The sequence below is a fragment of the Chelmon rostratus genome, chromosome 3 (genome assembly GCF_017976325.1).
Source record: "Chelmon rostratus isolate fCheRos1 chromosome 3, fCheRos1.pri, whole genome shotgun sequence".
Classification (NCBI taxonomy): domain Eukaryota; kingdom Metazoa; phylum Chordata; class Actinopteri; order Chaetodontiformes; family Chaetodontidae; genus Chelmon; species Chelmon rostratus.
Genome location: NC_055660.1, coordinates 7,069,744 through 7,097,689, shown reverse-complemented (window position 1 = coordinate 7,097,689; position 27,946 = coordinate 7,069,744). Strand labels below are relative to the sequence as shown.

Below are 27,946 nucleotides of genomic sequence, written 5' to 3'. Positions count from 1 at the left end.
ACTGTGCATTTGTGCCACAGTGGTAGTAATCCAATTATCCTGTTTCCATCGTACAGTATGTTTTATCTGATTGTCGTTAAAGATATCACCCAGCAGTATTATAGATCAGTCTGCAAATACTCCTCTGTTCACCTCATTTCACGTAGGAACAGACGCAAACATTACCTTTGTGACCAGTAGAGGGCACTGCCGTTACGTTAGATTTTCAATCAATGACAGGACGTCTTTAACCAAGCGCACAGGCATGGTAATGTATCACCGATGCAGTCGATCGAAGATGGCAGAATAATTCAGAATAGATTAAGCTTGTTCAATAATTTCTGTAACCCAGTAATAAACAGTGATATTGTAAAACTCTATTAATGTTCTCAGCAATTCTTTCCCGGCACTAAAGCACCAGAAAGGATGCTGTATAATGTGTGTTCGACATCTATTACTCAGGTCTTGTTGAGTTTGTGTCATGAAACATCATGGCGAGCACACCATGCTAGGAGTTATCATCTAACTATCAACTGAAGTTTGATAACCCGTTACAAGACGTGATAATTAGCTTGTAGTTTGCGGAAAATATGTTAACGTCCGTCGCTTGTTCCTGTATTCGAAGCGGGAGGAAAGTCTCGGTCCCTGTTGCTAAGTTGTCCCTGTTGTCAACGGTTAGGAACACACACAGAACCCTTATTCCGGGGGTACAGGATTTATCACGACATCGGTCATCAAGGCTCCTCACACCGACTTCATGGCAATTGCAGAGGGGGCTAACCGCCAGATCTGTGTCGCTATCGGCCTCTTCCAATGCGGGTACAGACCCTCTGGGCTCCCTGTCAGTCCCAGCCGAAAGCGACCCACCAGACCAGGACAACTTCGGCTCCCTCTCCACCGACATGTCCTCCAAGAGGTCATTCAGGAAAAGCAGCTCTGACATCCAGGATCTGCGGCACCGAGATGGGGACGACGAGGAGGAAGACCCGGTGCAATCTCGCAGGAGGCCCGGCAGGAGAAACACGCCGTACTGGTACTTCTTACAGTGCAAGAAGCTGATCAAGGAGGGCAAGGTTGGTCCATTTGAGCCGTTTTATCTGTCTTCTTGCGTCTCCAACCTCCTTTTGTTTTTAAACCTTATTGGTCCTCTGACAGCTGCAGGAGGCTTTGGATATATTCAGCAGAGACATGCTGCAGGGGGAGAGGCTGCAGCCGGAGGAGTACAACTACACGGTCCTGATAGGAGGCTGTGGTCGAGCTGGACAACTCAAGAAGGCCTTCAGACTCTACAATGATGTAGGGATTTTCTGTTTATATACTGTTACCATTTTTCATGTGCTACCTCAGCATTTTCATTAACATGATAAATTACATTCCAGGTGTTAAAGTGGTATAAAACTAAAAACTGTGTAATTGTATCTGAAGAATAGCAAGCCATTTAAATCAATGAGTGCAGACTAAATATTAGAAACACCTCACTGCACCTGCTTAGTCTCACCAGCCATTAGTTTTGGCTTTAATTTCTAAATTTCTCTTCACCAGAGCTGCAATGATTTGTTGGTAAGTCAATTAGTCGATCAAAAGAAAATTATCTGCCAACTAGTTTGCTAATCGATTAAGTCATTTTTCAAGCAAGAATGTCAAACCTTTGCTGGTTCCAGCTACGTAAATGTCAGATATGCTGCTTGTCTTTGTCATCTGTGTAAATAAATGAAAAGTCTTTGGGTTTTGGACTGCTGGTTGGACAAAAGTAGCAATTTGATGACAATACTCTCGGTTCTTTGAAATTAACACAAGCAGTATTCACAACTTTTTAACAGTTTAACTGTTTGATTAATTGATTAGTTATGAAAATAATGGGCAGATTAATCGATAATGCAAACAATTGTTAGCTGCAGCTTTAATTTTAGCCTACAATAATAAGCTTTACATTTCATTTTCATATACGCAGACTCCTCATGTTCAGTAATAATGTGTGGAATTATGTGTTTGTGTCTGCCAGATGAAGAAGCGAGGTCTAGATGCCACAGATGCTACCTACACTGCGCTGTTCAACGCCTGCGCTGAGTCGCCATCCAAACAAGCCGGTCTCCAGCAAGCGCTGAAGTTGGAGCAAGAACTCCGTCGCAAAAACTACCCCCTGAGCACCATCACATACCACACCCTTCTCAAGACACACGCCTTTACCAACCACCTTCACGCCTGCATTCACACGCTCAAGGTACGACATGAGCTGACATTTGTTTAGTTGTATGGAAGGTTATGAAGCTGAACTGTGTTAGATTTGTGTTTTTACATGGGTTTGTGCATGTTTGCAGGAGATGCTGCAAAATGGTCATACTGTAACTCAGGAGACGTTTCACTACCTGCTGATGGGCTGTTTGAAGGACAAAGAAAAAGGATTCAGACTGGCTTTACAGGTAGATACACAAGGCACCAAACTGCATTGGTATTAAATGGTTTTAAGAGCAGAGGCCCCATTAGACTGAGATTTTAGGCTGTCACACATGAGAGAAAGATACATAATGAGCGTGACTTTTTACAGTGTAAAAATACATCAGCCTGGCCAATTTATTGGTCTAGCGCTTGTTGTCAGTCCAAAACTACAGTCCAAACTCCCTCAACGTGACTTGTTGCTGTGACCCGTGTTTACAAACCGACCAATTAAAAAACAAATTGAAATGACGCAAAATATCTTGGCAATCTAGCATGATGCTACCGCTTAAAACGGAATCACAAAAGCATATTGTACCTCAAGCTTTGCAGAATAGTCGTTCCATGTTGCCCTTTTTTCCCTCTCTCTGCAGCCATATTCACAGTCTCCTCTTGCTCCTGTTTTGAGGTTCAGCACTTTGGCCAAAACTTGTTAATGTTTTTGGGATATTTTGAAAACATTAGATCAGCACAGACATATTATGCAAGTTTTTTTTTTTTTTACTTTTTACACAGCAGCAAAATTACTAACTGGAATTGATACTGTACAGTCTGATAGAGATTAGACCCAACTCACTCAAGTGAAAGACACAATGAACTTGTAAAATTGGTATCGCACAGTCAATAGGTACCTTATTTGTTTTTGTGTCAGGTTTGGCGCCAGATGCTGAGGTCAGGGCTTCATCCAGACGCAAACAACTATAACCTGCTCTTGCGAACTGCAAGGGATTGTGGAATTGGCGATCCTGACCTGGCTACTGACCTGCTGCTGAGGCCTGAAAAGTATGAGGCGGGACATGTGTCACATGTGAAGTCAGAGTCTGGACGTAAGGACGTAATAGACATTGACCTTCTGGAGAGGCAGTTGTTTATCCAACCTGATCCACTCAGTGATAGTCAGCAGGACAACAGAGACAGTGAGGACGAGTCCTACAGCAAAGAAGACTCAACCCATTTGATACCAGTCAGACAAACTGTCTCGCTGCCTGCTGATTTAGCAGATTATTGTTCAGCCCCTAACCTACTGGACCTTTTTGAGGGTAAGAGGAGTGGTGTTATCTCCCTCGGCTCTGTGAATGGGGCATCAGATAGGCTCGCCCTCATTGGAGGAGCTAAAGGTTGCCTGGAGAAGATGGAAGCCAGCAGACTCAGTCCAGACCTCAGAACTCTGACCCTACTGGCCGACATGATGGAGCCGGGCTACCAGTCTCTGCAGGTGCTGCTGAAGGTTGCCAAGCAGCATAAAGTGAAGCTTGACGTTGCCTTCTTTAACTCTGCAATTCGCAGAGCAGCCAGAGCTGGTGACCAAGAAGGGGCAATGGTACACACGCATGCGTGCACACACACACACACACACACACACACACACACACACACACACACACACACACACACCAATACATACATTCACTTGAAAACCATGTGTCTGTCAACCCGCATCAATGAAGGACACTGGAAAGATATTTTTCTGATTATGTTTTCCAAGTTCTAAACCTGAGCAAATTAAACCAAACTTATCAGCACCACTAGATAGCTCAGCAGGTAGGTGAGAAATTAGGTGTGTGTTCATATTTTTGATGCCCTTCGCTCTCTTTCCAGGCTGTGTTGAGTGTGATGCGACAGCGCAATGTAAACGTGAATGTGCAGACATTTGGATGCCTCGCGTTAGGCTGTGAACGACTGAGCGACGGACTGCAGCTGCTGAAAGACATGGAGGTGAGGAAACACACATCCTAAAAGACAGAATAGAATATATATAATATATAATTTAGAACTTGTGTTATATTTGTATAATCAATCAAAGACAGAAAATCCTTTTAAATTCTGTCACAGCTGCTTATTCTAATTTACTTTCGACATCCCACTGGAAAACAGGGAAAAGTAGAAAGCAGCATGGAGGCCAGTGGCAATGTTACACTAATTACTTTTTCTATCTTGTACTTCAGTCTCTCTTTCAAACTCAACACTGACTGAATGATGTTCAAGCTTTTCAAGTTTCCTGGATGCTTCAAAGCATCAAAAGGGGTGAAAATTAGCGTGTCCATCCGGATGTCATGTTTCCATCATTGCCGATCGGAGCTGGTGCCAATAAAGATCCTTGACTACTACATAGTCATTTCACCTGGAAATGAATGGCAATTGTACCTTTCCCCACTGACAACAAAAGCCAGATGTTAGTGGGTCATAGTGTTTTTTTGTCCAGTGTGAAAGGGGTTATAGAGAACATGGAAAATGTAACAAAATAAAAGTGCTGGGTATTGACCACACAAAGAGATGATCAACCAACCAGTCAATGATGAACAGAAACATTGACCAGTTATAGGAAATAGTACTCTTATATCAGTAGTAATCGTATAAAGAGTAGTAGCAGTACTAGTAGAATACCAGTATTGTGACTTGATAGTTCTTTCTTTCATCTTTACACCTTTTTCCACAGGAGGCGGGACTTAAGCCTACCGTCCACGTGTTCTCTGCTCTAATTGGCCGAGCAACTCGAAGACTGGATTACGCCTACCTTAAAACAATACTCCAAAGCATGAGCAGCATGGAGGTGTGGCCTAATGAGGTCATCATCAGACAGCTGGAGTTTGCGTCACAGTATCCTCCCAGCTATAACCAGGTAAGCATTCATACAGTACACGAAGGCACAAGAGTTTCACCTGGTGTGAAGCAACCAGTCAGTACATACCTGAGCTTGACCTTGGGGGGGGGGGGAATCTGATCACAACCAAAGAATCTAAAGACACTCCTGTATTATTCACAATAACTTTGGTGGAGGTGAACGAATGAACAGGTGTCCCAAAGCTTTGTGTACCACTCTCATCAGAACTCTGCTTCATTTGCAGATAAGTGGTTTCTTGACTGATGCATATTTTTAATTTTTGTGTTCACTTCCATTAATCCCAGTACAAGTCCAGAAACAACTACCTGGTCCAAATCGATGGTTTCCGTGGTTACTACCAGCAGTGGCTGAGAGAGATGCCTGCTCAGAGCGTTGAGGATGAGGAGGCGGAGCTGCAGTCGAAGACGGACTCTGCAGTGATGAAAACAGAAGCTGCAGATGCACTGACAGAGGCCCAAAGGAACCAGAGAACAGCAGCCACGAGATTTAATTCTCATAAAAAGGACAAGAAGAGCAGGGCTGCTCTGTAACTGCACTCCTGAAAGTGTGATTTTGCTCCTTGATCCTCTGTTGGTCTGTTTGCATTCAGCTGTGTAACACTGGATGGGCTTTGAGTCAAAGTAGTGGCTCATGGACCTTCCCTTAGCTCAAAAGATCAGTGTAATTGTAATTTATAATGCAACTGAAATAAAATGTAAGTTTTAGTACATGATTGTTGAGACATTTAACCTCATCTGGTATTATATTTTATTTTGAAAGCATCCATTTTAGGTTAATTTACTAAGTGGACAATGGCCTTCACAGGCTGCAAGTGTAATAATGCACAATCACACGAAATATGCTCATTTTGTGTTTTGTTGGCAACGAGGTGTATCTGTTCATGTTTTTAAAGTAATTGTTTTTCTCAGAACTGACTTTCTTTGAACAAAAAGTAATATTTGTTCCTCTGCTGTCTTTATTACATTTGCAAGATTTGGAAGACATTTTGAAAGTGCAAGAGAACAGGAAATTAGTTGTTTCTGAATTCGGTTCAGGATTAAAATCTGAATGTTTTGTTTGATAACTAAAGGAGATGCTTGATATTAGGTGTGTATAACGATGAAGAATGAAATAAGGCAGTGAGAGGTGGTATCTTTCAGTTACAGATTGATGAAAAGGAAAGAAGTTTATAGAAGCTGTTAAACTGACTGGACTAATGCAGGACATTTAGGACTGCTTACCCACATAGATATTGTCAGAAATATTCAGATGACCACTTAATCGACCTGCTTAAGAAGCGGGTTTAGCACACAACATTTATTTAATCATGCATTGGGGTTTCTTTTTTTCTGTCTTTATGCATTCATCCACTGCTCCACACTGCCCTCCAGCAGGTGGCGATAATACATCTATAAACTTTGCTGGCTTAATCCGCCGCCAATAAAGCCAGCAAAGAAGAAAACAACGTCACATCCGGTGATGCTGTCGTGTGAGCACAGCGCGCCGAAAACAATTTCTTTAAACGGGCGTCGAAGGTAAGATTATTCTGCCGCTTACGAACTAAAACAGCAATTTAAAACATATTTCAAACGGTTAACGTTACTATATTTTCAAGGAAAGACGAAAAGCGAAAAGCACTGTAGACATAATTGGCAACCGGTTTTATGCGTAGTTAACTTTTATGTGTCCTGCCTTGAGGAAAGTAATGTTAACTTCTTGAAAGTAAGAAAACGTTAACTAAAGAATAACGCAGCCAAACCTGTAAGCTACGGAACGAAACATGAAGGGTTTGGTGAGTGATCGTCTGCCAAAAAACTGATTCTATCGCCCACTTCATACACCTCCAGCTGCTTCTACCTGGATCATACAGCCCTAACGTCCAAATACACATAACTTTATTTCCGTGGTCATATCAAAGGTATGTCTTCCAGATAATTTCACGGGTCTTGTAACCGAATAATCACAGTTGTGGCCAAAAAGGTGTTTGCAGTTTATATCAGGTATGACACCTAACGTTACATGAATATAGGCAGTACTACACCAATGTGTCCGATTTGTATGTGTTTGATATGTATAATGTCTTTGTTTAGGCCTGTATTTGGAAACTAGATTGTATTTAACATGGTTTAGGGATGGGTTATATGTAGAATAAAGGAATCCCTTTTACAAGTATCCTCATGCCTTTCCATTATCTCAGCCACACTATTTTACCTGCTATATTGTAACCAATCCAATCATATTTACCAGTTGCTTTATCTTTGTTTTTTGAGCAAGACATTTCTGATGTGTACAACGAACAATGGAGAAATAATCATCCTCAGTGATGATGATGATGAAGACTGTGAACCCTCAGTTCTCATCGTGGAGGATGTGAAGAAGAGTGGTAACAGCTGTGCTTTCTTTACACATCAGCCTGCAAGTGTCAGTAGATAGTGTTTGCTACAGCTGCTCTTCCTCTGTGTTTCAGACTGTGCTTTAGCTCCCAGTGATCAGGATGAAGACCTGGTCGTTACCTTCTCCCGCCCCGCTGAGGTGCTGCCTCATGCGCGCTATGACTGTCCCATACATCCTTTCACGTGAGTTGATTGGCACAGACCTTGTGCAACACTGATCAGTACTTTATTCTCCTCCATTACAGATAATCACACTCCTTCTCTTCTGTCCTGCTCAGGGCTACATATTGTGAGATCGGCTCTCCTGTTGACATTAACCAGCTCATGTGCGATCAGTGCTTCTGCTACATCTGTGACAAGCCGGCATCATCAGTATGTGTTGATGTCGTCTGTAAACTGTACACACAGCCACACTGATTTACCTGCAATAATGCACACAAACACAGATGCATCAAAGCTAACTGTGAAATGTGTAAACTCTCCAAACTGTGCACCGTCACCACAAGCCACCATAGGAACTGGAAGCATTTTATCACCTGTCGTCTTTAGAGTTTAGAAAATCTGAACAAAGGTGTCCAAAGGTGATGTGTTTTATATTTACTGCAGATCTGTTGTTTTGAAATTTAATGTCATATCTTTCTATAATTTTTAACATAAAAAGCATTTTCTCCTTTTCTGTTTTGTTGTTAACTATTGATATATTCAGTTACCACAGATTTAGAAAAAAAAACTTGCACGTGTATGAAGCAGCCATGCTCTGGACAAAAACACATTTCCTTGCAGATAAAGATAATTTTCCTTTTATGTTTTTTGTTATGGAAAAAAAAATACATCTGCATTAATGTTGTCTGGTATGTGTGTGTGTTCAGTGTGTAGTGTGGTGCCACAGCGGCATGTCTCACTGCAACAGCCACAAGAGGAGCGACTTCTGGAACAAGCTCAGAAACAGCACACTGCTTGGAGGCCTGAAGACGTTCAACCTCACGCTGTCTGAAATAGATGCTCATCTCCGATTTGCAGGTACTCTGTCTTGCCAACAGATGTGCACAGGGAGATCACACAAACCTCAGACTGACCCACTTGCTGTAAGACTGTCCTTTCGTTTTGTGTCACTGCCTTTGACAGTTTCTTCCTCTTGTTCAGAGATGATGCTACAGAGCTTCAGAGAAGAGCTCGCTGCGCAGTTCTCTTCCTTCCTGAAGGGAAAGCCGCACCAGCAAGGCCTCGTCTACGAGTGAGTGACAGAGCAGAGCTGTTCATGATGTTGAAGGAATATTGTAAACCCCCTCAGATGATATTACACCATTTTTGTATCAGAAATCTGTGTAGCCGTTTTTTTTTTTTTTTCAATGCATGAAAGTCATTAGGATTCATCCTCATCTGTGAATATTTGTACCAAATGTCCATCCCATAATTGTTGGATTTGCCTTACGTTGGAGTTTGCCATTGTGGGTGTTTGTCAGGCACAGGGGATCTAATGAAAGATGCTATCCAGTTGCATTCTGGGAAATGTAGAATCCATTGTTTTTAGAGCCACTTAAGGGCCTCAAATTCAGGATATCTTGTTTTGGACCATAGGGCAGGGACATCCATACACTTATGGCCATGCAGCGTACTTAACTTGGACCAAAGCCTTGGACTGAAGGACTAATCTCACCATCCCTAGAGCTGGCATGGCTAAAAATACAAATCAGCGTAACAAGTTGGACTCAGAAATGCAAGGAACATCAACAGTGGCATTTTTACCAGACTGTACCAACTTTATATTATGTGACATTCAAAACATGGACATTATTAACAAATGAAAAGTGACTTTTTTTGTTTGTTTTTTGTTAGTTACACACCTGTGTATGAGCTTGTGTCATCATTCCTGAACAAGGCAGATAAACAGGATGGCAGAGCTGCTGCCATCATGAGACTGGGAGCTGCTGAGTACTTCATTCGACATTGTCAAGCCACAGGGTACACACACACACACACACGACTTGACGGACATGAATCTTGATATAAACTTGAAATATTTTTTTTAATAACACCGATATGGCAGAATTCAGTACCGTAGATAAGCAAATATACATGGTTTGATAACCATCAATTTTCTTACCATCATTAAACATGAATAGTGCTGCAACTCTACATTCTTGATTAATGGTCGTCTTCACGGTTTTAAGTTTTCTCTGTATTTATTGTCCTCATTGATATGATTCTCAACAGGACCTTCATCTTGAAGTCTCCTATGGCGAATGCTGCTGAGGCCAAAGTGCTGTTACTGCAGAGGTACACACAGTGACACACACACACATACACAGAATAATAGATCATACAATATAGAGAATAAAACACACTTGATAATAATAGTAATAATAAGGACAAAACAGAATAAAGAGAATGCATAACATAAGATGGGAAAATAAAAACCTCTCTTTACAGTAGTAAAACAACATTAAAAATAGAGTACAGAGAATGAAAATGCAACATTTTAAGTGCAGCAGTGCATAAGTGAGAGGCAAAACATAAGCAGGAGTTTCAGGCCTGTATCAGTCTGCAAGTCGCAGCTAGTTGATGGCTAAAGTGAAGGCATATGTTTTTAGCTTTCTTGTAAAAGTACTTAGCGATCTCGCTTCATTGATATCTATAGGTAGTGTGTTCCAGAGCTTTGGGGAACCTTCACTAAACCAGCAGCACACAATTGCAGTGTTCTTCAAGGCAAATGGTGCCAGAGATACAGACCCATCTTGTGTTCTGTCTGCAACTAATTGATTTAGACATTTACTTTCTTGCTTGTGTTTGGGTTTTTTCCAGGGTTATATCATCCATGCAGAGACAGATGGTGATGGATAGTTTTACCCCCGAGTTCACCCACAAACTGCAGGATTTTTACAAGAGATTCTATTTCCCCGCTGAGCTGAAGAGTCTGAGAAACAGGTGTGTGTGTCTGTCTGTGTCTCTGTGTGTTAAATTGTGCCTGTGACCCAGAAGTTCATATGAGCTTGTGTGTGTTTTCCTTCATCATCCCCAAGGTTACATATTAAAGCATTTTTGTGTCTTAATATAACTTTGGTGTGCGTGTGCAGCCTGTGTGTCCGTCCTTGGCATGATGTCCTGCTGGTGTCTGTGCTGAAGGGGCAGAATGTGTCGGGCGTCCGCAAAGTCAAAGGCAAGAAGGATGTCCTGATTGAACAGATCTCTGTAGTTCTACTGAGAACAGAAGTACTACAGCAACAGCGCAGGTATGAAATGGGTACACACACACCCTTTCATACTTATATACATAAAACACACACACACTTCTTACAACTGCTTATAAATCTAGCCTGGCTGTGTCTTCACTGTGTGCAGGTACAGAGAATTATGTCGCTACCTGCGAGTCGTCCAGACTGATGATTCCAAACTGTGAGTGTTCAAATGACCACAAATATTTAGCATCCTGAACTGAGAACAATCCCTTCATTCTGCATTATGAAGGTTCATGTGTCACACTGCCTTCAGCTTCCTCCTAACTGTCAAAAATCAAGATAAGATGTTAATGATTCACAGTGAGATTTTTTTCAATTTCATGAGTCAAATGGCTGATGAACTGGAGAGTATTTATTAAGTCTAAACCCAGTTATGGATATGAGCAGAGATTTGATGTCAATACAGAATATGTTCTTTGGGAAGTTTGATAAAAATACTTTAAATCTTTGAAAATCCAAAACATACAATTTTGTAAATATTTGCCCAAAAAGAGAGGAAGAAATGTTTTCCTCCATTGCTATTTCCATCATTTAAAATACTCCTTGTGACCAGCCATGCTTTTGTCGGGTGCTCTTTTAATAAAACTCTGCTACATTATTGGTTAACAGTTTTGTTTGTGTCAGGGAAGAAGTTTGACAATATTTACAAATTTGAATTTGTGTTGCTGAAGCCTATAAAATGAAAAGGTTCAGGCCCCTTTTATATTAAAGAAAAGTCACTGTTACAACTATAACGTTTTAAAATTAAATCTTTTTGCATTATGTTTCTTTAAGATTTCGAACTGACTGGTGACCTCAGATTTTTGACTTGCTGCATTTGATTTTTTTTTCTCCAACAGCCTCCAGCAGGTACAAGACCTCATCCCTTTCTTCGTGTGCATGCAGGGAGACTTTAACTCCGCTCTGAACAGTTTGTTCACCACAGTGAACCCCCCCGCCTCCCGCTTCACGCCACATCTCTTCCTCTTTTATCTCTGCATCTTTAAAACGGCAACAGCACCAAAGCTGGTGGTCAGTCAGCCGGAGCAGCTCTGCAATTCTGATGTAGCGTGGGAGCCAATTAAAGGTCAGACATGGATGGATGATAGATTTTTCACTTCTAACACCTTTTGATTTCCTTCTAAGAAGTCAAACTCTTCTCTCCAGGTGCTGTACCACTGGGGCGTGATGTGCTGGTGAAGTTTGCTTTCAGGGTGCAGAGATGCTGCTCTGCTGTCTACGCTGATGTAAGTCTACAATGCTCATCGCAGGTCACAACAAATCAACAGATAAGAGCAGCTTTTCATCGCTGGGAAATATCTCAAATAATCAAAGGCCTATCAAATTCAGCCTTGTACTGGCTTTTGTAGCTTAAAAACAGACTCTCTGGTGTCCCCCAGAAGCCTGTGGAGATGATTTTTAACACCTAACTCAACATCACTGCACTGACTTCAGTAAACAACAAGGTGTGTGTGTGTTTGTGTGCATGTGTGTGTTTGCAGGTTTTTTTTCCAACCAGTTTTATATCATTACTATGTGGTTCATATATGGACATGAACAATGTTAAACTTCCCTCCTTGTTGCCTGCGCCCAGAGCTCCCTGTTCATTTGCAGGCAAAAGTACGCCAGAGGACGCATTATTTGAACTTTAGATTGTACTTCTGTATTTTTTTTTCATATGCCCCGAGAGAGGGGCGAGCTGCTGTTGTGCCACTTTGCTCAGATCAAACTGTCAACCTAGGCAGTGCTGATCAAATAAGAATCAGGATTATTACTGGACTGGCCTTTTTGAGGACTTCAGATGTGCACAGACCTGCACTTTTGTCAAAATTTCTTTTTTCCGAGCGTTATCTTTGCCATTTAGTATTTTATAAGCCCATTTTCCTGATTATTGTGACAGAGTGATTGTGAATGACCTTTTTAAAAGTTCTTCTTTATATTTAACGCACACTGATGTGTATGAACTGTGCTCTACAAACCCCATTTCCTCAGCATGTTCCAGCGTGTGATTGTATGTCTTTGTGATCCAGTCTCAGTGTTGGACCAGTTTGCTCGCAGTCGTCAACACACCTCTACCAGCACCGAGCCCACAGTTTCTACACGTATGTATTTCTTGTTTATTAACAGTTCTTTATTTGATACATAATCGTCCATTTATTATTCGCGGTAGCTGTTTTCATTCTGTATTTTCTGACTTTCGTGTCTGGACTTCAGGAAGCTAAAGATGCTGTGAATTTGATACTGCTCGAGCAGCGCTGGTCAAACATGCAGAGATTCTTTCACGAGGTACGACTGTCATGATCTACACACGTGCCCTCAAACCTGTGGATGTAATAAACTGCGAATGCATGTGCGTTTGTGTTTACAGGTGTACCCAGATCAGGCCTTGTTGCTCTTGGTAACGGGAGCTTTAGGTTTAAGAATCCTTGATTCTGCTCTGAGTCCCGCCCTCCCTGTGCTCAACATGTTTAAGGTAATTTCCTGTCCCTGCTTCCTTATGTGTAACATCTTGTGTGTAGACATTAAGTCCACAGTCTCATTGGTCCTTATCACCTCCTGTATTGTGCTGGAAGTTGACATGAGGATGTAAAGATTTTATCAAATGACATTTCTGTCTCTCAGGAGAATGTGTGGGCTCTTGAGTGGCTATGGGACAATTTGTCCTCCAGCCCAGAACGCCTCAGCTTCTTCTTACAGGCGGTCTCGCAAGAGATGGAAAACATAGCAGGTACGTGTGGGCAACTTCATAACGAATCACAGCACTAATCACTCAGCGTCCTTAAATTAGGGTTGAATCATCAAAACACTGGGAAATTCTCTAAATTATTCAATGGTGGAAGAAGCATTTATGTCTTTAATTAGGTGAAAGTACCAACACAACAATGCAAAAATACAGTACACAACCATAGACACAGTACAGAACCATACAGGGGTGTGCGTGTGTGCGTAAAGTAACACAACATAAAATACTCAAGTAAACTACAGATACCTCAAAATCGTACTTAAGTGCCGTACTTTATATGTTACTATACATATAAAGTATATATACTATACTAAGTTACTTAATTACTTTCACCACTGATTATTCAGTAAGAATTTGCACTCAGTAGCCACTTTATTAGGTACACCTGTATAATCTAATGTAATCAAATCTACCAGCTCAGCCATAAACTCTGGTTTCTGTCATTAATTCAGTTATGTTTTAACCTCTAGGACGTAGTTGGTGGTGGTGTGATACTGAGCTGCATTATCTTCAGAGGTATTTTTAACATTCTGCCCCCCTTGACTATGCAAATAGGAGCGCATAAAATTAGAAACACCTCACAGTATAATGTAGTTCAGTGAAACACCACCTTTAACTATGACCTCAGTAATAAACCTATAATTGAAGTTACACATTTCTGTCTCCGTCAACAAAAACTGGACATTCTAAACATCGTAAGTGTAGAATAGATGAAAAAGCTGTCACCATTTGATGATGAAGCTCGAGATATGCTCATCAAAACACTTCTCTGCTGTGATCGAAAACTCTTCACTGTATCTGTGAATGAAGACGAAACTACTCTCCGTCTTCAGGTACAACAGCCAGAAAAACATAGTGTGTCTTCGTGTTTCTGTCAGGTGGGGATAATTCGTTACCCTTTCTCCGCGCCCTTGTACCCGCTCAGTCTTCTGCAAAGGGGAACTAGTACCAGTGAGTCACGTTTAATTTATAACTTAATGCAACAAAAGCAGCACAACCCTTTGAGCTAGAGACGTTCAGATTAGAGTTTTTCTTTTTATTCTGGAGACGGTTAGTCAGAGGCTGTGGGTCTGATCTGTTGCCTTGTTTTCCATGACCTCTCCTGATGTGGCAGTGATCAGCACCTACTGTAAGTTGCTCTGTCACACGTGGTGATCCTTCAGTGCGTTTTCATTGTTTTGGTATTAATTTAACCTTCTGCATCTTTTCCCCTGTGTAGGCAGTCCAGTGGCTGTTAAACTTTACTCCTCCCTTGTGTCGCAATGTCAACTGTAAGTCCCACAATTATCATCTGCTGATCCTTTTCTTTTTTAACAATGGTAGTATATATTTTTCTTTGAGAGCAGACTGTAAATGAAGGTACCTTGTGACATGCCTGTGAATATTCTCATTCATCCAGGTCATTGTAAGCTTTAGGGCATTCAATCGTTCGCAACTGGACCTCGTCAGTTTGTCTTAGAAGACGTTTCGCCTCTCATCCGAGCAGGCAGGCAGGCAGACCGGTAGACCGGACACCTCGCACTCAGAAGAACAATCTGGTGTATGCAGTCCAGTGCAGTGAGGAATGCACAGACTTGTATATTGGGGAAACCAAACAGCCACTGAGCAGACGCATGGCACAACACAGAAGGGCTAACTCTTCAGGTCTAGACTCGGCTGTTTACCTGCACCTCAAGGAGGAAGCACACTCCTTTGAGGATAAAAATGTGCATATTCTGGACAGAGAAGACAGATGGTTTGAAAGAGGGGTACGAGAAGCCATCTATGTCATGGTTGAAAAACCATCTCTGAACAGAGGGGGAGGTCTGAGACACCACCTATCTCCCACATACAATGCTGTCCTTTCATCTCTCCCAAAGAGATTCAAAGATTTAGTCTCTGAGGATAAACAACAAAGCCATTCACACATGGCTCCAGGAGCCTCCCAATGACAACAATGGGACACTAACGAGGCAAACGACTGTCGTTGACATCCAAGGGTCGCACCCTACCCCGCCTTAATGGGGGGATCGTTTGCCTCACAATAGAGTGATACCATTCTTGGTTTTGGGGGTTGGCCTCACTCACAGGATAAATACTTGAACCTAACACCATTGCATTGGACTAGAGCTGTCCTGTCTAGTCTGGTTGCGCATGAACTGATGAAGCATGCTCGGATGAGAGGCGAAACGTCTTCTAAAAGACAAACTGACGAGGTCCAGTTGCGAACGAATGAATGCCCTAAAGCGTACCTTGTGACATTTTCACTCAGTGTTGGTCACTAAAACGTATCATGTGAAACCTTGAGCCTTCCAAATATGTTAAATGCATTACCATCCTCAACAGTTGTCTTATTCCCTGCATTTGTGTGTTGCTCCATTTTTAATGGCTTATTACCGCCACCTGCTGTCTGTCAGTGGAATAGTGTTAAGTTGAGTAATACATATTCTCTTGCAGATACCTCACGTCAGCATGAGTGTATATTACCTACACAAACAGGATTCCTGATTTGTGTGCTAGTGCTGAACATTGCTCCTCAGTGCTCGTAGTCAAACACTCCACTGGGTACCTTTAACACAGTCGTGCTTAATAGCGAGCACTGATCACTTGTTTGTCTGATACCAATGTTTAAATGAAAATGAATGATTTTCAAGCACTGATCCCACACCTCTGTGTGTGAAAGAGATTGAGATCATTCTAAGGGAACAAAGCTGGAACTACACATCACTTCTGTGGAGCTCAATGGAGTTGCTCATACACCATCAATGTTTTAAGACTATAAAATGAAATTGTTCTCGCATGTATATCAAGACAGGGACTAAAAAAGTTCATTTTATGACATTCGGTCACATCTGGCCTATTCTTGATCTGTTAAATAAGTACATCTCGGTCCTGATGCATCATATTTAATCACTGGATCACAAATGTGAGAAGGTAGTTTTTCTTTTAAACTTAATAAATGATTTAATTGATTTGTTGTAGCTGCTGTGTGGATCTCATAGTAGTTTTTTCACCCCTAGGGCTGATTCTCGCTCGCATTAATAGCTCCACTGGCACAAAGGAAACCAAATTGTAAGTGTTAACTGTCAGATGTGCAATGAATTTATTTGAAACCTTTGATATAAAGCCTCTTTTTTTTCGTAGGTGGGCCTGATTGCATGCTGATGTTCCTGGCAAACGCTGAAGACCCAGCACTCTCCTCTAGTTGAGTTAAGAACTGTGGAGAGCTGGATGACTTGACAGGTGAATGTGTCAGACCAAATTTACCTGGACAGACCAGGTGTCAATACACCAATGAAGTAACTTAAACCACATCCTCTTTATTCGATAACATTCTAGAGACACTCTGTTGCTTATCCTTCAGTGTTTGTTCACCATGCTGATCGTCTAAACTGGATAAAAGTTCAATTCTGCAATGTAGGATTTTTTTTTTTTTTGACTGAGAGGTTCTCATGGGGTTTTTGTAATATTTTGATTACTATTAATGTAAATACTGAATTTCATTTTCAATAAATATTTGATCACAAACAATTAGTGGTATATCTGTTACTGTCCAGAAATACTTTTGGGCATTCACTTCTATTATATGCTTTGGCCAATTTATAGAAAAGGAAAATAAAGTGATGGTTGCTCTGGATTGTTTATTGCTGTGATTTATAATCCCAATGTAAAATAGGACTTTATTCAGAGTAGAAATACACACAGTAAAATCGGCTCATAGTTGCATCAACGAAGTAACAAAAGTGCAGTGTAAAACAAGTAGGCTGTTGCTCTGTCATGTCTCTGTCCCTGAAAATGTGTCGTACATTTAAAGTTTGGAAATTTTTTTGTTGCTGTACAAGAGTGACACTGATACCAAATTTAATCAAACTCTTTAGCAGGACAATGGAAATGTATATTTCCCAAAATGTTTTCCAAAACTGGATACTGGAAGTAGACTGAGGGGACACTGAATTTTAAATTCTCGTCCATGCCCATCAGTAGATTTACATTTCCTTGTTTCAGCTTTTTTGTTTGGAATCTGGTGTTCAGGTTAAATAACCTGTGCTTGTTTTAAGGGAGCAGTCATGTTAAACTTGGCTTTCAGCTGGCAGAAACCCTGACAGATCCAGTCTGAACCCATTTTAAACTGCAGCTAAAGTGGTTAAAAGTTAAATGACAGAGCAACAGACCTGATAGACTTGTCACAGTCAAGGGTGCTTTGAAATAATCATCAGTCAATGTAGTTCCACAAACTACAAGCAACAATACTATGCCGGTTTATCAGTAATTTCCTGCTTAAATTATTCAGTGTTGTGTGGCTCAATCATCTCAAAATCCACATGTGAGTCAGTAAAAAGCCTTCATGTTAAAACCATCATACTTCATAAAACAGTCCAGTCCAGCTGTAGAAGCTGCCAGCATGTAAAAGTCTTCGGTGCTTGTGAGGCACTAGTGCATTCGTGTCCAGTAATCCAGAGATGCATCATGGGGTAAAGAGCATGCATACAAACTAAAATTTAACACTGCAGATAAAAACATACAAGCTTGATTCTTATGTCTTAACATGTTCACGATGGCAGATGACATAACTCTGAATCAGTCAAAATTATAGGGAAATCAGTGCATTTAGTTGAGGTTATTAGAAGAGACTATCACTAGTCAGTTGCTTTTGCTCATCCAGTGTTTATGCTGCATATGTATTTCTGTGCAGGTGCAGTGAGCAGTAAGAGAACCTTAAAACCGGCGGTCCACGTCCTGCGTGGCGCTGTTTGATGAGATCAGACAGGAAATACATCACCCTCAAATCATTCTCACTGCTGCAGAACCCTCGCGTGAACAGGAAGTCCTCTTCTCCCGGACCGTCCTTTCCTTGAGCAGCCTTTGGACGTCGTGAAGCAGGGTTAAATGTGTACAGCAGAGCCTGGTTGGCCAGCGCAGTCAGGCAGCTCTCCAGGTGCAGCAGGTAGGTGATGCCTCGGCTGATGCCAGTGTGCGGGTTGGCCAGTCTGCTGATGAGAGAGCCGGAGTATGATGGACACTGCAGCGTCCTCTGGTCCAGGTCCAACAGGGCCATATAGCGGCTGTAGCGAGTCAGAGAATGAAGAACGCTGGCCGAAGAGCTGGAGGAAGATCTGGTCCAAAAGAAAAAGGATGCAACAGAACAGAGTCAATTAGTAGTTAGTTCATTTGATCCTACTATTGTCTCAAAACATCAGACATTTCCCTCGATAAGCATTAAAACTGTATTGAACAAGGTTGACCCCTTTCCAACACCAAGTCACAAGTTTTGTGACTTGGTGTTGGAAAGGGGTCAACTCCTGGAGGGCTATGCACAATTATGTATTTTTTTTTTTGAAACTCTGTATTTATTGGTATTTTCATTTTTTCCATAAAGCAAATAACAACTGAACAAGCAGTCAGGGTCCGGGGGTATAGTCAATACCTCCAAAGGATAAACTATCCTTTATGTGCATCACATACATTTAAGACACATAACACAATTATGTCTTAATAGAATAATACATTTAAAGCAGTGATTTTTTTTTTTTTTTTTGTTGCATGTCCTATACTGTTCTTTAGTGCGACTGTGTAATATCAGTGTGAAAGCAAAACTAACCTGATCAAATGTGGCAATGTAACAAAATCATGAGCCCTGGTTCAGACCTCTGTTTGGACTTTCAGGTGTAAAAAGGCCCATAGTAATTTCATCCACTGTCAATATAAAATACTGATAAGAGCAGCTTTAATACAGACTAATGGTTTGTGGTAATAGTACAATAGTCCTGCAGTTTGGTGAAATTCAATATTTGTCTTTCCCCTGAATGTTGGTGTTGTGCATTTGACTTTTTTCTTCATTTTTGACACCATAGTTTGTAGTTTGTTCACAAAATACTGTTGAGTCTTTCAGTCAGCCACAATAAATGTCTCCTTGTCACACGTCCTTACCTGTTATTATTTTCTAAAACCTTCCCTATTAGGATATAAAGGAAAATTCACAGGGAAGGAAAAACTCTCAAAAAGCAAATATTTCCCGATTCAACACACTGGTATTTACTGTGTGGCTGTTGCTGTTATTTCTGTTACTCCCTCCACTCTCTGTGGGTAGATCTCTGTAGAGACAGTTTTCAAAGGGCCCAGCAAGCAACCAAAAAGATATAACAGGGCATCTCAATATAAAAGTAGTAATTTTGTAATACAACAAATGAGACATAACATCTAAAATAATGACCAACGTCAAAACACAAAGACAGGTAATTGGCGATTGATCTTGTGGAGTACCTGTGTATTCCTATCAGTCTCCAGGTGAGCAGGTCAGTCAGTTGAAGTGGCGTAGTCAAACACAGCATCACCGCATTTCCATCAGGACCAGGAGCAGGAAGGAAGAGACTCAGAGCGTCCACAAGTTTTCTGACCAAAGACTCGTCCCCTCCGATGACAACAAGCGGCCGGCCGCTCAGGAGACAAAACACGGCATGCTGGGAGAAGGAGTTCTGTTTGAGGAACCTGAGGGCTCTGAGTCCAGCCTTCCTTCTCCTCTTCTGATCTGAGCGGGTGTTGCTGTGGAAATTTTGGGCGGGAGAGGGCAGGTCGGCAGAGCCGGTAAAGCTGGCGCAGTCAGACGCCTCGTCGACGCTCAGCAGCCGAAGAGGAGCGCAGGGCGGAGACCACGGGTCAACCTCAGCCAGGATGACAGGAGGGGAGAAGTTCACATGAAGGTCAGGCACAGACTGATGGACTTCAGGCCACCGAGGCGTCGACTCCGCTGCTTCTTCCACTAACAACAGTCATAACACTTTTATTACATGTCAACAGACGTCGGGTTTATCCTGGTAGTTGTGACAATATAGTATTAGAGTATCCTGAATGATCTTTTAACTACCATTAATATTTCCTTGTATTTTATTATTCTGCGTGCTCTGAAATGATCTGAAGAATTTGCAATTTCGGTCTAATATTCTGTTTTGAGAGTGACTGTAGCACCTGTCCACACACCACAGATAAAAAATAGCCTCTTGGCTAACTCATTTACAACAATGTTTATTAATATTAACAATAAATGAAAACAAACCACTTTTGGATTTACCTCCAAACGAAGTGGTTTAGATGACTGATTCATTCACAACCGAACTGTTTGCTTGTGTTTCTCGTCTCACTGGAATTTACTGTAGGTATGATGCCTTGTTCCCAGATCTCAGCAATTAATCAAGAATTATAACTGCTGTGATCAATAGCCGCCAACTCCTCCACCTCAAGAAACAGCCATTGCGGTTTACAAATCAGGATTTGGTAAGTGTTTTTTTTTTGTGTTTGTTTTAGTGTCTTAAATCGTGTTTAAATGGGGCTTTGGACATGAATATTGTAGCAGATGTATTACCTTGCAGTAGTTTGGACGTCCTCTCAGGTTTGTCTCCATAGACTTCATTGATCTTCAAACACTCACTGACCTGCTCCTTCTTGATTCCACCCTCACCACGAACAGTTATTGGTGTTAAGGACTCATCTCTGTCAACACAACCGCCTCCTTCCAAAACAGGCCGTTCAGTCTCATCGTCATTTACTAACGTAGCTGCGTTCACCATCTTCTCCTCAGATTTACGCTCTGTCAGTATCTCTTCCTCATCGTCAAAGCCGTTGTTCAGCAGATGATGCTCGGCTTCTTCCTCCGTGATGGCTGTGAGGTCGTCGGGGAAGATTGACTCAGTCGTACTGAGCACCTCGATGCTGTCCTCGCTGTTGGCCCGTCTGGCGTACGCTCGCACGCGCCTGATGCCAACCTCTGCTGCGGCTCGCCTGGAAGTGTCCACCATCCCAGCTGGTGTTTCTGTTGAACAGAGTGAACTATCAGCTGTAACAGAGGCATGCGTATGCTATCACTTTGTCTTTAAAATGTCAAAATAGAGGAAAACTCCCAGAACATTTCCCCCGAGCCCAGTAGATTTTCTTCATATTGTTTCTTTTATTGGATCAACAGTGCAAAAGCTAAACATTTCTTCAGTTTACAATGACATGAAACACATGAAGAAAATCATAAAATTTGAGAAACCAGCAAATGTTGTGCAGCTTTGCTTGATAAACAACTTAAATGATTATCAATGATCAAAACTGTAATTGGCCACTTTTCTGTCAATCTATTTATCATCATGTCAAGTCAGAACTATACTGTATTTATCTTACAAACACTGACATTAAAATCTCTTGTGCTTAGTTTTGCTTTTCTATTAATGCCCAGTTGTCACCTGTGAGGCCGGAGGGTGGAGAAAAGAAAATACTGCAATTAATGTTTGTTTTATTTCCAATGTAGATTTTTCTTTATGAATCATTTGTGTGGAAAAAGTGTAGAAAAAGACACCAGAACCTGAAATGTATAAAATGCATTCACCACCGGCGCCAAAACCCAATTAAAATGATGAACTAATGTTTCATACCTCTGCTGTCACATCCAGTGACGACACGCTGCGCCCGATAAGACTTCTCAGTCCCGAGCACTTCAATGCTGTCGCCGCTGCTCACACTTCCTGTCATCTCCATGGCAACACTGGGGTCAGGGGTCACTGTCCCAGCTTCTCCGGCCTCCAGTTTGATGGGGATCTCCTCCACACAGGAGCAGAATAACTCGGGGCTCACTGGTTCTGACTGAAACACCTCGACACTGCTCTTGCTTCCTGTCGTCCTCTGCAGCTCTGCCTCAGCGCTCTCTCTCTCCTCCTCATCTCCGTCCTCTGGGCTCCACAGCTCAAACAGGAAGTTCACAAGGTTGAGCCTCCTGGACAACGAATGTACGACACAAGCACTTCGCAGCACACTCCTGTCGCCATGCAGGCGGCGCTCGGTGTCAGCGAGCTGCTCCTTCATCAGTGACAGGAAGTAGGTGTTGCAAAGCTCCTGCAGAGGCTTCAGACGATGCTCAGACCTGGAGGAGGTGGAGGTGGAGGTGGAGAGGGAGAGGGAGGGACAGGGCTCAGGAGACAGTAACGCAATCGGATCAGTGAGGGAGTCCGCTGGGTCGTAGGGCAGGAAGTCAGGCTGTTTCAGCTTCCTGTTTGGGTAAGACGTGACCTGGCGGAGGAGGTCTCTATGATTTAAGATTGAACGCTCCACAGCTTCAAGCTCATCTGCTTTATCTCCAACCTCTGTGAATCCATTTTCCATCCTCGGACGTTCAGTTTCCTTCAGCAGAGTCAACCGTGTGTACCTGAAACAGTCACAGAGGTAAGTTTAGTCAGCAGATGTGGGAGTAATTTAAATCAGTGTTTCACTGTCCTCTTTGGTTGAGAGTTTCAAGTCTGTTTGACCTCTGACCATATCCAGCATCATATACTGCATCTAGAACCACACCCAATGTGATGTCACCTGTTTGTCACTGTAGCAAGGTGAGAAGTCAAACCACTGGAGGTCAGACAAGGGTCTTAAGGGGTGTTAAGTTACTCTTTAAGCAAAATGTATACTTTCCACAAAACTGTAAAAATCTGACTTAAATTTTGTCATGTGTTTGTATCAACAAGGGCCCATGCTGACATCCAAAATGTATGACTGCGTGGACTGTATGTGGCATTAACTCATGTGGGGTCACATATCAGGGCCTTTATTTTAATGGGATCAGTAATAAGAAATTTGTAAACTAGTCAAATATTGGACTGGGGCACTGGTACATTGTACATTAGTATATCTTACTCGAGCTCTTGTAATTTTCTCTGCAGCTCCATCGAAAAAGCTTGTCTGTTTCCCGTCTTGAGGCTGTCAGAGGCCTGAGAGAAGCACGTCGACAGTTCAGAGAAATTCTCCATCAGCTTCGCCTGGTCTGAGCACACGTATGCCATGCAGAAAGGTCGCACCATACCCCGAGCCTGCAGGTCATACAGGGTCATGTGGTGAACGTATGCAAAGGCATCTTCCGCTGAATCTCCCAGAATCACTCTGGAGTCCTCGCTGAAGTTGAGGCGGGGGCCGGGGGATGCGGGAGGGGTGTGGCCGGGGCCCGACGCCTGGTAGTCCACGGACATGATGCGAACAGAGAAGTGGTTGAGGTCAAATGATCCAACGACTCTGGGGTCATCCGGTATTGTCAGTACAGGTGTGGGTCCCACCTGTAAACAAACAGCAGGAAGTCTAAAGTGACACAATATGATGTAAACACCTTGGTTTGCTAATGATAATTATTTTATATGAAACATCAGAGAATATTGGAAAATTCCTTAACAATGTATGCCGGACACAAGTGACATGAAAATATTCTGATAATTGACTGTTCACATAAACATCAAATGTTCTCTTGCTATTTTCTTTATTGATTGAGTCAGTTTTTCCCTGATTAATTGATCAAAGCCCGCAGCCAGACAATGTCCAAAGAGAGGACATGAACCAGGCACACTGTGGACCACAGTCACCGTCTTAAGCCTGAGGTCAGCAGGCTGCTCCTGGTTCAAGTTTCATGATGACCAGATTATTCTGCTTTGTATTTTTGGAAATGAAATGTCTTTGAAGTTTTTTTTTTTTCATATACAAAAATCCCAATTTGAAGACCTCACCTTGGGCTTTGGGAACTTGTGACATGCTACTTTTTCCTATTTTGTAAAAGTCTATAGTCCAAACAATCAGTTGGGTACACACACAACAGGATAGCCCACAATGAAAATATTCGCCACTCTAGCAGCAGCCTTTTGTATTTTTTCTGTCATTTATGTGAATTTTTTAACAATCAATATACAAGATGTACGCGACCTGCACTAACCATGTATATAATACTCACTAGCACTATTATTGTGTGTACTCAGAGTTACAGTATAGTCCTAGTTTTTAGTTTCAGATCAGTTTCTGGTCAGAATTCCTAATGTTGTTTATTGTGTGATTCAGATGTCACTTGGCTTCTGCAATGGGATTAATGAAGTACCTGATCATCTATCATCATCATCAGTGCTACGACTGCACCGATGAGACTTTCCCCAGTCCAGATACTTGGTATGAGTATCAGCTCATACCAAGTACCTATCTGATACCAGTGTGTGAAAGAGACTGGGGTCATTCTTTTGTGGCTTGACTTAAACAATGCTTTCCTAAGTTTGTAAAACGCAATGTCACAAATAAATACATATGTAAAAAAGAACTAAATCATTACTTATTAAAAAAATGGTATCCGATCAGCCCATTGTCAGCGGTACCCAGTCAAGCTATTTGAGTCAGTATCGGACTGATATCAGTGCATCTCCAATCACTGCATTATGCTACATCTTACGTCCCATCGTTTTTATTATGCAGTATTATATTCTTCACTAGAAACTGCCCACGAGTTTAATTGTAAATAACATTTTTGCACATTTACAACATTACTGCACACAAAGCAGATTTGTGTACCTCAGGTATTGAATATAGTCTTCTTATTTGACTTTACAGTATTTTTTTCTTCTGCTGCTTAATGTTTACTCTCCTCTGCTGAGTTGTGGCTTTATTCTATTTTTGCTTCCTTTCTTCTCTTCTTGCCCTTGTGGTGTCTTTATCTGGTCTGGTTTTGTGTTGCTGTAATTTCCTCAGGAGATCAATAAGGTCTTATCTTGACTTTTACCCTCCATGAGAAATCCTAGTTTCACATCATAAAACTGTAAAACCAGTAACAAAGAGTCAGTTATTGCAAAATTATTCCCAAAGCACTGGATATCACAGCAGGAACGGTTTTTATCCAAACTGAAAGCACACACCTGCTCTGAGAATTCAGCCACCAAAATGAAGTCTCTGTGGAACTGGGCCGAGGTGGTCCAGGGGTGGGACGGAGGTAAAAGGGGGACAGACAACTCTTCAGGTAGAGCCCGAGCCTCCTCGTCCTCTTCTCCTTCCCCAAACCCCTCAGTGCCGGTGAAGGCCAGCAGATCCGGTGACCCGATCATCTTCAGACAGTGAGGGCTCAACCCATGGAGGTGGGATCAGCGTCGACCCCGGTGCCGCCCGGCCTTCGGCGGGTGAGTCAGCTGTTCACAAAGGACGCTGCACCGCACACTTAAAAGCTTCTTACGCAGTTTTCTACAGTCATGAAGCGACAGATACTGAAGCTGTACCAAACTAATACTTCACGGACAGTGAAGAACAGTCCCGTAAACAAGCGGCGTTTTCAGGAACAGACATGAGCGAAAACTTTAACGGGGAAGCGAAAGTTCCCTGCGGGCTAAAGTCACACGGTTAGCAAACATTTGTCCCGGGATCCGTCTTCCTCTTTTTCGGAATAACAATTAAATCCCGTGCCTCGCTGTCACCTGTTTGACCGGCAAACTGAGCCCTCTACACCCGTATTTAGCCCCGCGACAGACGCCGGTGTCGCGCCAATGCTGCTCATTTCTGTAGAGAAAGTGACGCTTTAAGGAAAACGAGGCTGGAAGTCCTTAGTCAAGTCAGGCACAACGATGACGACTTCCGCTAATCCCTTTCAGTGTAAAATGCACTTCTAAAAAAAACATCCGCTAGAAATGCATTAGTTGGCGAGATAGCATACATCAAATTAAAGCTAATATAACAATCTAAACAGGTAGGCAGTAAATCCTACCCTCATTAAGATAATAATATTCAGCTTTAGTGAACAGTTTTTGGAGGGCAGAATATAGTCTGTGGCTCTGTTGTAATTGTAGTGTAGTAGAAGATTCAAGATTCAAGATTCCTTTATTGTCATTGAGCATGACATGTCAATTAAATTTGCATTGCAACCCCCATGTTAGAAACAAGATAATAAGAAAGATAAGAAAGATACTAGAATAAAATAAACCAACATGCAGTAAAAATATTCGTAAATGCAATAAAAATATACCAGCAATGAAAATATACTAAGACAATAAAAATATACTCAACAATAAAATATACCAATGAAATGTACCAACAGCAGCTGAAATATACTAAAATGTATATACTGAATGCAAATGGTTGACCATTTAGTTAAGCATGTGTGTACTTAAATGTTAATTACACAAAAGGTGCAGGTGGAGGTGGAGGTGTAAAAGTGCAGTGTTCAGCGGCTCATAGTTCTCACAGTCTCTCACTCCAGTGAGGGGCTGCTGGGGGTGATAGCTCTGACAGCTCTGGGAAAGAAGCTGTCCCTCAGTCTGTTGGTGGTGGTGGTTCCTGTACCACTTTCCTGATGGAAGCGGTACAAACAGTCTGTGGCCCGGATGGCTGGGGTCTGTGGCGATGGATCTCGCCCTCTTCCTGACCCGGCCTTCATATATAGAGTCTAGGTCAGGAAGGGGGCAGTCCACGATGCCCTGTGCAGTTTTAACCACCCGTGCCAGTTGTTTCCTCTCCTGTGCCATGCAGCTGCCATACCACACTGTCATACTAAGGCAGAGGATACTTTCAATTGTGGCCCTGTACAAGTTGACGAGCAACCGAGAGGAGAGTCCAGTCCGTTTCAGTTTCCTGAGGAAGAAGAGCCTTTGTTGTGCCTTCTTGACCAGGCGGGAGGTGTTCATGGACCAGGAGAGATCAGATGTGATGTGGAGGCCCAGGAACATAATGTTGTCCACACGCTCCACCACTTCCTAGAAATATAAAGAGCAAGAAATGAAAATACACTAGGAAAGTAAAAGCACCTCAAACTTAACAGTAATTGAGTAAATGTACTTAGTTACTTTCCAAATTTTTTAATAAGAAAATCTAATAAATCTAAATCTAATGCATGGTGTTTAAAACACCTTCAGACTATTTGTTACCTCCATATTTGAAATTTTGGTGGGCAAAACATTTAAAGACCTAAGATGATGACCTAAGATTAAAGATGTGGCAGCTGTCCATGTTGTGTCTGAAGTCAGGTGCACACCTGTTACATTACAGTGATAGGTGTTATAACTCATTAAAACATCTGAGTGAAACCTCTTATAAGGCAGTTAAAGTTCCAGTGAAAGCTGTTAAAACCAGTAAAACCCCTTGAAAACAGTTATTCCATTTTCAATTCAGCTTTATTTATATACCGTTAAATCAAAACAAAAGTTATGTTCATTTTACTTTTCATATAGAACAGATCTAGACCATACTCTTGAATTTAAAGAGACCCAACAATTCCAACATGAGCAAGCACTTGGCGACTGTGGCAAGGAAAAACTTCCTTTTACAGACAGAAACCTCGAACAGAACCAGGCTCATGGGTGGGCAACCCAATTGCCTTGACCAGTTGGGTTGAGAGGGCGGGAGACAGAGAGAGAGAGAAATGCAAAACAACAACAATAACAATTAAAGCTGCAAGTAGCGATGAACGGGCCCTCGCAGTATGCACACATCGGAGAGAGTGCACGTTGGGGGTAGCACCAGCCACGGCGCTCTTGGAAGAATTGGGTGTAAACGGCTGTGAAATAGAAAAATAGCAGGAACTTGTGAAAACAGAGTGCCTGTAAATGGCAAAGCCTGAGATTGGTCGACACTGCTGTGCAATTGTGACTGACCTATGTTTATTAAATAACCCTTGTTAAACCTCACCTTATGTCCTGTGTTTGTGTCCCAGTATCATGTCAATCCTGTTCTTGTACGAAAATTTTGTAGGGAGCACTCTTGAGCCATATTGCCACATCTAACTTAAACACTGACATCAAATTAAATGTTACACTAAGTCTGATGTGTGCACCAAATTGTATGAGTTCAAGAACATATCTGTTGT

The 27,946-nt window shown here is 42.0% G+C and overlaps 3 protein-coding genes across 12 annotated transcripts; 2 read left to right on the top strand and 1 right to left on the bottom strand.

Moving 5' to 3' along the window:
- The first annotated feature begins 468 nt into the window (after positions 1-468).
- On the top strand, positions 469-5,931 carry ptcd1 (pentatricopeptide repeat domain 1). The gene is made up of 8 exons (XM_041934313.1): positions 469-1,052; positions 1,135-1,275; positions 1,982-2,200; positions 2,298-2,399; positions 3,065-3,733; positions 4,012-4,128; positions 4,850-5,032; positions 5,320-5,931. The coding sequence occupies exons 1-8, from the start codon at positions 570-572 to the stop codon at positions 5,563-5,565; spliced, it is 2,160 nt and encodes a 719-aa protein (XP_041790247.1). The 5' UTR covers positions 469-569; the 3' UTR covers positions 5,566-5,931.
- Positions 5,932-6,493: 562 nt separating this feature from the next.
- Positions 6,494-16,791, top strand: zgc:112980 (uncharacterized protein LOC503706 homolog). 10 transcript variants are annotated; one of them, XM_041934324.1, is made up of 21 exons: positions 6,494-6,549; positions 7,289-7,397; positions 7,482-7,590; positions 7,686-7,779; positions 8,277-8,427; positions 8,551-8,641; positions 9,244-9,369; positions 9,622-9,684; positions 10,210-10,332; positions 10,482-10,637; positions 10,747-10,800; positions 11,480-11,709; positions 11,790-11,869; positions 12,653-12,724; positions 12,837-12,908; positions 12,991-13,095; positions 13,245-13,350; positions 14,480-14,494; positions 14,585-14,636; positions 16,365-16,416; positions 16,489-16,791. In XM_041934324.1, exons 2-20 carry the CDS (start codon positions 7,298-7,300, stop codon positions 16,384-16,386), a joined length of 1,821 nt encoding a protein of 606 aa, XP_041790258.1. In that variant the 5' UTR covers positions 6,494-6,549; positions 7,289-7,297; the 3' UTR covers positions 16,387-16,416; positions 16,489-16,791. The 10 variants fall into 10 exon arrangements, 7 of the variants coding, with proteins under 7 accessions (XP_041790258.1, XP_041790257.1, XP_041790259.1 ...); XM_041934323.1 differs by having other exon boundaries at positions 6,512-6,549; positions 7,285-7,397; XR_006006763.1 differs by adding an exon at positions 14,244-14,316 and having other exon boundaries at positions 6,533-7,397; positions 16,489-16,506.
- A 185-nt stretch (positions 16,792-16,976) lies between these two features.
- Positions 16,977-25,676, bottom strand: smcr8b (Smith-Magenis syndrome chromosome region, candidate 8b). Its single transcript, XM_041934296.1, has 6 exons — positions 25,017-25,676; positions 22,999-23,411; positions 21,753-22,519; positions 20,702-21,148; positions 19,606-20,101; positions 16,977-18,458 (listed from the first exon to the last, which is right to left on the bottom strand). The coding sequence occupies exons 1-6, from the start codon at positions 25,200-25,202 to the stop codon at positions 18,011-18,013; spliced, it is 2,757 nt and encodes a 918-aa protein (XP_041790230.1). The 5' UTR covers positions 25,203-25,676; the 3' UTR covers positions 16,977-18,010.
- Positions 25,677-27,946: the final 2,270 nt, after the last annotated feature.

Coding starts and splice junctions, on each gene's coding strand:
- smcr8b (XM_041934296.1), bottom strand. CDS start 25,202: ATGATCGGGTCACCGGATCTGCTGGCCTTCACCGGCACTGAGGGGTTT. Junction 21,149..21,752: donor CACTGGATGTGACAGCAGAG/GTATGAAACATT, acceptor TCTGTTCAACAG/AAACACCAGCTGGGATGGTG. Junction 20,102..20,701: donor GACGTCCAAACTACTGCAAG/GTAATACATCTG, acceptor GACTGTTGTTAG/TGGAAGAAGCAGCGGAGTCG.
- ptcd1 (XM_041934313.1), top strand. CDS start 570: ATGTTAACGTCCGTCGCTTGTTCCTGTATTCGAAGCGGGAGGAAAGTC. Junction 2,400..3,064: donor GATTCAGACTGGCTTTACAG/GTAGATACACAA, acceptor TTTTTGTGTCAG/GTTTGGCGCCAGATGCTGAG. Junction 3,734..4,011: donor GTGACCAAGAAGGGGCAATG/GTACACACGCAT, acceptor CTCTCTTTCCAG/GCTGTGTTGAGTGTGATGCG.
- zgc:112980 (XM_041934324.1), top strand. CDS start 7,298: ATGTGTACAACGAACAATGGAGAAATAATCATCCTCAGTGATGATGAT. Junction 8,642..9,243: donor CAGCAAGGCCTCGTCTACGA/GTGAGTGACAGA, acceptor GTTTTTTGTTAG/TTACACACCTGTGTATGAGC. Junction 10,638..10,746: donor GTACTACAGCAACAGCGCAG/GTATGAAATGGG, acceptor CACTGTGTGCAG/GTACAGAGAATTATGTCGCT.